The 11479-nt window shown below is 54.0% G+C and overlaps 1 protein-coding gene across 1 annotated transcript; it reads left to right on the forward strand.

The window, feature by feature from the left end:
* The first annotated feature begins 10043 nt into the window (after positions 1–10043).
* Positions 10044–10739, forward strand: ASCL1 (achaete-scute family bHLH transcription factor 1). Its single transcript, XM_008144745.2, has one exon. It carries the CDS (start codon positions 10044–10046, stop codon positions 10737–10739), a length of 696 nt encoding a protein of 231 aa, XP_008142967.2.
* Positions 10740–11479: the final 740 nt, after the last annotated feature.

The following is an 11479-nucleotide window of genomic DNA, read 5'->3' on the forward strand; positions in this document are numbered from 1 at the left end:
AGGAAAAGATTTGAGAATAATGAGCTCAGTTTCAAATATTTTGCACTTGCTACACCAGTGGAACATCTGAGTGTCACCAGGTCATCCCTTTTCCCAAAGAAAGTATATCTATAGGACTAGTGTAACTTCTGTATCAAAAGAGATTTGTTCTTCACAGGTCTGAATAATAGAGACTGTATCTTATCACCCAAAATATCTCTAGAGTACTGGTTCTTCGTCTTCAGTGTACAAAAGGACTATTCTCTAGCTAAGGCAGATGCCAGATTCTGATTTGGTGGGTCTGGGATGAAGCTTCAGATATAACATAATATATTTATAATGTGGGCATTTTGGGGGATGTGATACATATGTAACACGGTGCTCTACTGTTGAACTGAATTGGGTGGAGTAGAATTAGTAGAATGAGCTAATTTGTGGTAGTATTAGATTTTCACATAACTCCAGCTGCAGTTCTAGGAATGACCAGTAGGTGGCAAGAGGCTCACACAACCCGCAAAGGAGCATTTTCGACCCCCACATCTCATATTAAAAATTGTTCAGGCAAGTAGTGAGGAATTCTATTGACCAAGCAAAGTCTTTAGCGAGAGTAGTGAGTTTCTTCCCTTTGCATGTGCATTCCGATGAGCCAGTGGCCCACCTCTTACCCTGGTTGCCTGAGGCCAAAGCCATGCTGATTCCTGGCGCCACCTTCTGGCCATCAGGAGCCAAAATCCAAGCACTAGCGAGAATGGATCTACCTCCTGCTACCTCATGAAGCTGTAGATGAAGTCATTTACCCCCGTGGGAAGGGCGGAAAATAGAAAATATTTGCTCAAACTGGGGAGCTTTTGCCACTAAAGGGGCTTATGGTTGTCCCTGCATTGTCTATATAGTCAGAGCTGGAGAGGAGGCATCTTAACCAGTCCCTCATTTTGTAGACAGAGACCATGGGAGAGGATGAGAAATTTGCCTGGAGACACTTGGCTAGAAAGTTCTAGAACACGGAGTCTGTCTTAACTTCCAATGGCCTGCCTTTTCACTGTACCTACTAACAGGTGTTAAAAGTGTGTGTGTGTGTGTGTGTGAGAGAGAGAGAGAGAGAGAGAGAGAGAGAGAGAGAGAGAGAGAGCAAAGAGAAGCTTAGGGATGACCATCTGGTTGGGGAAGAGGGGCTGGATGATTTTAGGATGTGTTTGTATAACAGCTCCACCTGTTTTAACATAGATTATTTATTTGGGGTAACCTAGCGGGTGGTGGAGGGTGAAAGTCCAAGGACTGAGGGAGCATGAGGGAGGGGGGCTCTCCATCTTGCCCCCACTGTGTGCTAATGGACCTTCTTTTCTTCTACACTTCCTTTCCTGCCCACTAAACTGTAAGCTTGTAAAGGCAATGACTGTCTTGTTCATCTCAGATTATGTTCAATCGTTTTTTGGAAAATCCATGAGGGTATCAACCTTGATCATTTTACATCTAAGGGGTATTTTCTAACATCTTAGATCAGCGATTTGCAACATTTTTATCTCATGACACACATAAACTAATTACTCAAATTCTGCGGCACACCCAAAATATATATATTTTTTGCCAACCTGATAACAAATACGTATACTTTTTTATTCATTCGCACTGGAAGGCCATTGACAATTTAAGGGAAAAGTAGTTAGTGCCCCTGACTAAATGGTCAGGTATTGCATATTTTAAATTCTTTCAACCAGCACACCGGTTGAAAATCGCTGTCTTAGATGGACAGCACATCCCTCCTTTCGTGGGTTCAGTACGCTTGTGTTTATTGAATAACGCACACACAGTGTTTCCTCTGTGTCAGGCACTGTTCCTGGCATTTTATACATATTAACTCATTTAATTTTGGTTTTGCTGCTGTTTCTTTAAGAGTCTATGTCAATCCATGTGTTAGCTATCATCTTCTCACGTTCTTTATGCCCCTGCTCCTCTAAATAAATAAACAAACAAATAAATAAATAGCCTAACAGTGGTGCTTAGGGAAGAGAGGTGGAGATGAGAGAGGTGGGGATGGGAAGAGGAGTTAATGTGTTAATGTGATCCCCTGGGGTCACAGTTTCTCCAGGAAGATCCACACCAAGCTATGGCAGGCTGCTTCCTCCTAACTTGGTTCCAGCAAACTTTGCCCTTGGCCTGCTGGGCCGGGCCAGGTCTGCAAGGAGGTGGAGAGAGAGCGCGCAGCCCCCAGCTGATTTATAGGCCAGAGCATTCCCGCGCCCCGCCGCCAGGAGTCGGGCTGAGCTCAGACTTCGGGGTGGTGATGATGGACACAGGACACGTGGCCACACAATGGGGACACACGACTGACCTCAGTCACTTCGGCAAACTAACCCTGCTTTCGGGAGGCGGCGGGAGCGTCTGGGAGCTCCGGGGCTTCGGCGCCTGCGTCCATCGCTCCAGCGGGTAGCTCCCCTTGCCTGGTTGAGCACCCAGAGCACCCAAGGGCGCACAAGGGTCCCGTAGCTCAGAGGCCCCTGACCCTGAGTTTCAACGTTATTTTGGGAGAATGGGAGCCGTGGTGCGTTCCGCGCTGTGCACAGAAAGGCGCACGAACCCCGGGGGCGCTGGGGCGCTGGGGCGCTGAGACCGGCCAGGGCGCGCTGGTAGTGAACTTCCCCGCAGTCACCTGTAGGCACCCGGGGACTTGGTGACGTCACAACGCGGCGGGGCCAGGGGGTAGACTGAGAAAGGGGCCAACCCAAACCGGTGTGGAGTGTGTGTGTGTTGTGTGTGTGGTGGGAGGTGGAGGGACACGAAGAGAGGGGAACCCGGAGGAATGGGGAAGGGAATTGGGGACAAATGAATTTGAGAAGGAGCAATCAAGTTGGGGGAAAATAGCAGGGCTTTTTTTTTTTTTCTTCTTCCCTCCTATATGCAAACTGTCACTTCGGGTTAGCGTGAGCCCTCATCTGGCTCATTAGCATGAGCTGTGGCTAAAGCGCTTAAACCCTCTAATTATTTATTATGCCGCCACGGAGCCGGCCGCCACCCCGGGGCGCGCTTGCGGGGGACTGGCTGGCCTGGGCACTGCGCGGGGGCGGGGGCGCAGCGCCCCGTCTGGCTGCGTGCTGCCAGGGAGAGAGAGAGACCCGCAAACTCCGTTCCTCCAGGCAATGTTGCAGAGTTGTTGGGGTGCATCAGAAATGCCCTCTCCCCAAAATTCACTCCCAGGGAGGTGGTGCGGTACTCATCGCTGTCGGCTGCATTTGTGTCGATCTTCTCTGTGGCCAACTCCGAAGTTGAAGCAGAGGGGAATAGATTTTTGCAACAAAGTAAAAAAACAGGCTAGGTGGTATGCTGAGTGCACGCACCATCAGAAGGACCCTGGGAAGAACCTAAAGGTTGACTTCTCTCCCTCTCCCCTGCCCCACCACACGTTCCAAGACAGTTCAGAAAGTTGGGGTTTGGGGGGGACGGCGCTGGGCTGAAAGCCGGCCACTCACAATCCCCGGTTCTATTCAGAAAACAGTTTCAAAATAAGTTAACCTCTGTTGGGTGTTTTCCCCCTCCCCTTCTAATTGTCCCCCTCCCCCCTCCCTCTCTTCATTCGAGTCTGTTTTATGTTCCTCTGCGTTGTGCCAACTATTTTATCTTTATTCCTTCTCTTTCTCTCTGGCCATTCATTCCTTTTTTTGTGTGTGTGGCTTCTCCGACTGATGTGCGGCTCGTTACCACCCACTGCACGCCCGCTCCTGTAGCTGAGGTGTTTCTATACAAACTCGAGCGTCCAGTTGTCATATTAATTATTACACTGAGTAATGACTGAAATGGTCAAAATAAGGGGAAACTCGAGAGCGCTTTTTCTTGCTGCTCAAAGATTCAGCAAAGAAGCCGTGCAACAAAGCACTAATTGGTCCCCAGAAACACTCCGACAAGGCATGGAAGATAGGTTTCATAGAACCCTGCGATTGTGAAGGGGAGAAAGCGCTGAATGGACCCCACGCTTCTTTTCTAAACTCTCTTGTGAGCAAAAAAAAAAAAAAAAAATGGACCTCTGTTTGAATACTGCCCTGATCCTTGAATACTATACCCAGCAGAGAAAAAAATGCACCATTTATTGTAAGTTTTTTTTTTCTTCTCCAGCTATTCATGGGTTCTCTGTGAAGAATCAGCTGGTTTTGTTTACTGTGAAAGACCTTTACTTTATTTTCATTCTTGGAGGAGGGAGGGAAGGAGAGCCATGTGCCTAGACGGAGAGGAGCTGGCCTACTGTAACAAAATAGAGTGTAACAAATCCTACAAAAGTTTAGAATGTATTGATTCTTTGGAGAGCTATATAGATTAACGACTTTCTTTATGCTTATCTGAGGAAGGTATTTAATCATAATGTAAATGGGGCTTTAGAAAAAAATAAAGACTTCACGTTACTTCTCCTTATTTGGAGAACTTCAAAAGGACTTGTGAGGGTGGCTGCAAATTACCCCCTCCTGCTCCCCGCTCCCCCAACCTCCCCTCCCTAACCAAAAGCCACAGTAAAATAATAGTTTGTGCTTTGTTTTGTTTTCCAGCTTTATTTTTTTTAAGACGTATTGGAAAAGCGAATAGATTTGTTAGAAGCCTGGATTCCTTAATGCAGGTGCAGGCCTGGATGCTGAGCCAAATCTGGAGATTGTGCTATTCTGGCCCTTGAGCAGGCCATCCCAGGCTAGGCAGACTCAACTCAGGCTGGGCAGCAGCCGTTTCTGAAAGTTACCTTGGGAAGGGTGTGCTGGAGACGGCAGATTGTGTGGCAAGGTACTTTTCATTTCCCTGGGTAAGACAGTGTCAAGCACAGACTTAGAACAGCATACACTGCAGGGCAGAGGCCCTGTGTTGTAGCTACTGGAACCCAAATATCTGAATGCCCAGCATACTTCACTCCTCTCAAAGCACCTGTGGATTCTGGGGCTTTAGTGCTCACCCAAATTGAGGGTTGCACTAAAACTCTGTCCATTCAAAAATCTCAGGTCTGTGTTCATATTCGTACTCTCCTTGCCTCTTATTCAGGATCCACTATAAATATAATTTTACGAAATGATTCCTTTTATGGAAACCATAGTTCCACTTTTAATATTAACTCCCCTCCCCCCCCCCCAAAAAAAAAAAAAAAACAAGCTCAGAGGGAACTTTTGAAAAGAGATGAGGCATAACTCTTTTCCACAGAGAGAAGGCTCACAATTCCGGAGCATGAGGATAGTGTGGGAGCAGAGGCTGCACTGGCCTGACCTTCAACTGTGAATGGAAGTTAAGGTGGCAGGAGACTCGGGACACCAGAGTCTCAGGTCCCCAGGGCAAGGGTCCCTATGCATCCCTAGGAGAGCCCTCTGACCATGTCGACCCTGATGTTGAATGTGGACAAGGTTTAATCTAAGGTTTGGTCCATCTCCAGGATTCCCTAAATAGAAGAGGGGCCTGAAGGTACAGAAATTGAGGCCCTTTGGGTATTGCGAGCGAAAGAGAACCCTTCTCATTTTTCTAGGATGTCTATATTCTGGGTAATGCATACAGAAGGGGGGTAGCGTCCTGCCTCCCCATCACAAGAATGACAGTCCCTGGGACATCAGGAGGGACTTGCAAAGTGAATTCACAAACAATGTCAGATTTCATCCTCCTGACAGCCTTGACAGGTGAGCACCAGTGCTCCATCAGGGATGGAGGCATCCGGCACTCCTTTTGTGAGTTCTTTTCCCCTCCACATCTAGCTAACTGGAACCTCGAGTGATCCGGTTAAGTAAACCCTGGGGTCATGCCCAGAGTCAGGCCCACTGGTGGCAAGGGAGGTCCGAACCAGTGGCTCTGCTAAAGGCCCTGCCATGTGCCGGCCACAGAGCACATCTGCATTTCATCTCTACTGTTGATGTTAAAAACTTGGCTGCTACCTCCCATCACCTTGACTTGCAAGCATCACCACCATTCCTCAAAACTGACAGGGCTTACCCACTCCCAGGGGCTGGGACAGTGAGACAGGAGGCATTGGGTCTCCAAAGGCTGTAACAACTTCCAGGGTGTGGCCTCCACCTCCTAGGAACCCTTTCCGGGATGGGCTATGTGAGCAACCACAGAGCATCCTCATCTCTAGAAAGACTATTCTTATCCATGCCTTCCTATTTAGAGTTGATTTGGGGTGCTCCACATACATCTTGAAATTTCACAGAAGTTGGAATTAGGTGCTGTAACCATGGGCATGGCCGATAAGGAAACTGAGATGGAGAGTACAGAGGTCATCCTGCTGTTTAAGTGCCAGAGCCCGGATGTCAAATCAAGTCCTTCTGCTTTACCTCCCCCTTCCCCCAAGACTTGGGGTTCCCTGGGCCTAAGAGAGTCTGCTGGCAATTCTCTCAGGTGTGGGAGTGTGGGGGAGGGGTGTCATACTCTAGGTCTCAGGGTCTCAGGCAGCATTCTAATTGCCTCAGTCCTTTTGCTCCAAACCGGTGAAAACAACGGGAAAGCCCATTTCAGTGCAAACTCCCCACCCCTTGGTAATGCACAATCCCCGAAGGCAGAGGCGCAACCCCCTGCGAAGAGATTCTAGACTGCTCTGCCTTCGTTTGGGGGACAAGGTGGAGAGGACAGTGTTGGGCTGGGATGCTGGTGGGGAACATATTTATTTACTCCAGTCGGAGGAAGAGTTCTTGGAGCGCTTTGCAAACGTGTGAGGAAGTGAGCTTAGGATGCAGGAGCTGGGAGAGTGAGGGGGGGGATTTTGGCTCAGAGCTGGAGCAGGGAGAATAGGGACAAATGTTTCAGTGGCTTTGGCCGGAAGGATCCCAGCGCCTGCTCTCTTTTCTCCTGGGCGGAAGCCAATGCGTGGGGCTGCTATAATGCCTGGCTTCATTGGTTGGTGCTTCTATTTGAGTGAGCGTTTCAAGGGGTGTGTGTGTGTGTGTGTGTGTGTGTGTGTGTGTGTGTGTGGTGTTGGTGGTGGAGGTGGAGGTGGAGGTGGAGGTGGAGGTGGAGGTGGTGGTGGAGGTGGAGGTGGAGGTGGAGGTGGAGGTGGTGGCGTTGGTGGTGGTGATGATGGGAATAGGCTCTGGTCTTGAAATCCAAGGTAATTGGGGTCTCCGTGCAGGCGGAAAGCCTGCACCCCAGAAAGGAAACTGAGAACACGTGCAGGCTACCTGAAGACTTTCCTTGCTCCTAGATACAGATTGGGAAGCTTGGGGGGGCGGGGGGCGCAGAGGAATCAAGGCTACAACACAAAATAGGGGTGGAGCCAGAACGATGGACCTTTACGTGTGGACGCTTAGAGTCAGGTGGAAGAGAGCTCAGAGCGCACCGTTCAGCCTAATATGAGAGAACACGCACTCAGAGGCTTCCATGTTGTTGACTCTCCCCCCCCTCCCCGCCCCCAATTTCGCTAGAGAGGAGCGGGTGGGACACAGGAGGCCTTTCTTAGATGCCTCCTACCATCCAGCACCCCGAGCTGGGAGCTGGGCATCAGGAAGTGCCCCAATAGCCTATTTTGCAGGTGTGAGTCTCCTGGTTGGAAAGCAGGTGGTGTGGTTCTGCTTTAGGCCTCGCCGCCTCCTACCTTTCCCGGAAATGGGAATTTGGAGACTCTCAGCTCCTTTCCTGGGGTGGTGCGTGGGGGGTGGGTGAGAGGAGAGACCAGAGGTGTAAACCCCGGGGGTTCAGCAACGTCACGTGGGGTCGGCAAGCCCTGCGTTACTGTGCGGGAGGGGCAGTGTGGGTGGGAGATTTACAGAGCTGATCTCGGTGGGCGTGATTCAGTGCTGTACCCCCCAGGCTCCCCGTTTCAAAAGAGAAAGCGGTGGCATTGAAGAGAGATGATTCACCTGGGGAGCCACAGGTCTGTACTTCCCGTCCCTACCACATGGTTCTGACAATACTCTTAGCCGGCCATAGGTACCAAGGGCGGCCACCTGAGTCACCCCCCCCCCCACGGGTCCCTCCCCAGCTCCACAAAGGGAAGTCCCAGGAGAAGTCATTGATCAGGTAATTCACCGCGATCATTCCTGCACCCAGGCCTCCAATCCACTGGCTGGTTGCCCTCTGCTTCCTTCTGCCTTGACACGCGCCCAGCCTCCTTCCCCGGCCTCCACCTGAGCCGTGTGAAGATGGGGCCCATTGCTCTCGATCCGCTTTCCCCGCAGCGCCGCGTCCCAAGGCGCCCCGCAGCTGGACCAGGCTTGGGCCCGGAGCGCCAGGGCCAGGGCCCAGGAAGGGCGCCCGGGCGGGCGAGCGCTGTCCAAGCGGCTGAGCGACGGCGGCAAGCGCCTCCCCCTCCCTCGCGGCGCCAGCACGCGGCCCCGCCGGGCTCGGCTCCCAGACGCCTGCCACCGTCCCGCCGGGCACACGCCTGGGGCGGGATGGAGGCCGAGCCAAGGCCGCCGAGGTGCCTGCGGCAGCTCCCAACAACCAGGGAAGCTCCTCTAGCCCCTCAAGCGCCATCATCACCCCCCTTCCCCCAGATCCAGCCCCGACTATCCGGGAAAACTCCCTTCTTTAGGCGCCCGCCCTCCCCGCTATGGGGTCGCAAATTATCCTTTGGGGGGGAGGCGGTGCTACAGGCAGCTGGAGTTCATCCTGGGGGGCTTCCCTGACGTGCACACCTACCTAAGGGCTCTGATCGCCTCCCTTCTCCTGGGCACCCTCCACACTTGCTCAGTTGTGGGGAGCACCTGCCCGGATGGGACATTAGAGACCATCTAATCAACCTCTGTGGTTACAGACAAGGAAACTGAGGCTCAGAGAGGATGCCACCTACCCGAGGGCCACAGAGCCAGGGAAAGGACGCACCGGGACGAGAACCGAAGTCTTAGCAGTATTTTTAGTTTAACAGTCCGGCACTTCGGAAGGAGTGCCCCATCTTTCTGAACTTCAATCGCAAATTTGCATCAGCTTCCAAGAGCAGCAAAGACCCCCCCCCCGGGGAAAAAGAGAGAGAGAGCGCGCGCGAATGACCGTGGGTAGGAGAAGCAAACAGGAACCATGGAGTCCCACTCCCCTCTAACCTCCACACCACCGGTGCTGCTTTTTCTGCTTAAACCTTCCCCCGTGCTTTGCTCCAAGTTCTCAGCAGAATCCCAGGGCATTTCACCCCAAACCTGTCAACCCTTACACCCCAACTCCCAGAGCGATTTGCCCCTCTTGCGACGCCAGCCTGCCCCCGTCCCCCCCCCCCCGCCCCCCTCTCTGGAGCCACCCCCGGCTGCAGCCCGCCGCGAGCGCGCCGCCTGTTTATTCAGCCGGGAGTCCGGCACGCGCCAGGCGCACGCACTGCAACAACAAACCCGGCTGAATGGAGAGTTTGCTTGGAGCGGGCGCAGGGAACGGGCGGGGGAAGGGAGGAAGGGGAGTTTAGGGAGTGGGTGGGAGGAGGAGGTGAGAGGAGGGGGGGGGGAGTGGGGGCTGCAGCCGCTCGCTGCAGCAGCGGGGAGTGGGGGGCGAGGCGGGGCCAGGGCTGCGCGTGGGGCTGGGTGTCCCATTGAAAAGGCGGCCGCCCTCCGGCCGCCCAGCACTCTCACTTCTGGCCAGGGAACGTGGAAGGCGCACCGACAGGGAGCCGGCCAGGGAGGGCGAGTGAAAGAAGGGAGTAAGAAAGAAAGGAGGTTAACAAAATAATACAAACAGCCTGAGCCACGGTTGGAGAGACCGGGACCCGGCGCAAGAGAGCGCAGCCTTAGAGGGGGGGAGAGGAACGGGAGACTCAGCAGAGCGCGCTCATCACTGACTTTTGCTTCTTCTGCCTTTTTTTTTTTTTTTTTTTAACAAGAAGGCGCTAGCTGCAGCCTCACACGCGAGCGCCACGCGAGGCTCCCGAAGCCAACCCGCGCAGGGAGGAGGGAAAGGAGGAGCGGGAGCAGTGGAGGGCGGAGGGACAGCATCCGCACCTTATTTGCTCCCATCCTAAATCTCCCGGGGATTTTGTCATTTTTTTTTTTTTTTAAACTTCCCGGAGAGAGCTTCCTCTTCATCTCCCCCCGACCCCCTCCTTTCCCTCACTGTTCGCGCATCCCAGTCCTGTCTGCGTCTCCCGCGCGCGCCCCGCACCTCGCATCCCCGCTTGCTCCTATCCCGCGACTCCTTGGCAGCCGCAGCGCATGGAGAGCTCTGCCAAGATGGAGAGCGGCGCGGGCCAGCAGCCCCAGACGCAGCCCCAGCAGCCCTTCCTGCCGCCCGCAGCCTGCTTCTTTGCCACGGCCGCGGCGGCGGCGGCGGCGGCGGCGGCTCAGAGCGCGCAGCAGCAGCAGCAGCAGCAGCAGCAACCACAGGCGCCGCAGCTGAGCCCGGCGGCCGACGGCCAGCCCTCAGGGGGCGGTCACAAGTCAGCGCCCAAGCAAGTGAAGCGCCAGCGCTCGTCCTCGCCCGAGCTGATGCGCTGCAAACGCCGGCTCAACTTCAGCGGCTTCGGCTACAGCCTGCCGCAGCAGCAGCCGGCCGCCGTGGCGCGCCGCAACGAGCGCGAGCGCAACCGGGTCAAGCTGGTCAACCTGGGCTTCGCCACCCTGCGGGAGCACGTCCCCAACGGCGCGGCCAACAAGAAGATGAGCAAGGTGGAGACGCTGCGCTCCGCCGTCGAGTACATCCGCGCGCTGCAGCAGCTGCTGGACGAGCACGACGCGGTGAGCGCTGCCTTCCAGGCTGGCGTGCTGTCGCCCACCATCTCCCCCAACTACTCCAACGACATGAACTCCATGGCCGGTTCGCCCGTGTCGTCCTACTCGTCGGACGAGGGCTCCTACGACCCCCTGAGCCCCGAGGAGCAAGAGCTGCTCGACTTCACCAACTGGTTCTGAGGGGCTGGGCCCGGCCGGGCCCTGGTGCGAACGGACTGGCGGAGCAGGTAGGTTGCATGGGGGGCGTGAACTGGGGGAGAGGAGGTGACTTATCCTTATCTTCATCCTTTTCTCTCCGTCTTAGTATCTGAGGAGGTGGAGGGGGGGGGGCTGTCTCCACGGAGACGCGGGTGGGGGGAGATCGAGTTCCAGGGTCTGTTAAAGTCAGTCGATTTGAAATCCTGGTTGGTTTGTTTCACTGTTGGCCTCTGAGAGTGGCTTTTTGCCCAGGTCTCCAAGGACTGGAGAGGGGTGAGATGGAGAGGTGGAGAAAGAAGTACTAGGGCCTGCCCAAAGAGGCGCTCTACCAGACAGATCCTCCCCTCCCTAAACCTCCACCCGCCCTCAGCCCCCCTCAAACCCCCCCACCCCCCATGCTGGTCTCCAAATACACATTAACGTCTCCCTTTCTTCTCCTTAGGTTATAGGGTGACTGCACAACCTGCATCTTTAGTGCTTTCTCGTCAGTGATGCTGGAAGGGAGAAAAAAAAGAAAAAGAGAAGAAAAAATAAAATAAAAAGCAGGCAACCAACCCCAACGCCAACCAAGCGACCGCAGGCCTGCGAAGCAAGGCTCTCACAAAACAGGGATGCGCTCAGAACTGACTCGTTGCACTCCAGTCATTCCCGGAGATTTGAAGAGTGACCGGGACCAGCGTCAATGTGCAAAACGCTGCTCCAGTGCAAACAAGCGCATTGAG

The sequence above is a fragment of the Eptesicus fuscus genome, chromosome 7, assembly GCF_027574615.1.
Source record: "Eptesicus fuscus isolate TK198812 chromosome 7, DD_ASM_mEF_20220401, whole genome shotgun sequence".
In the NCBI taxonomy this organism is placed as follows: Eukaryota; Metazoa; Chordata; class Mammalia; order Chiroptera; family Vespertilionidae; genus Eptesicus; species Eptesicus fuscus.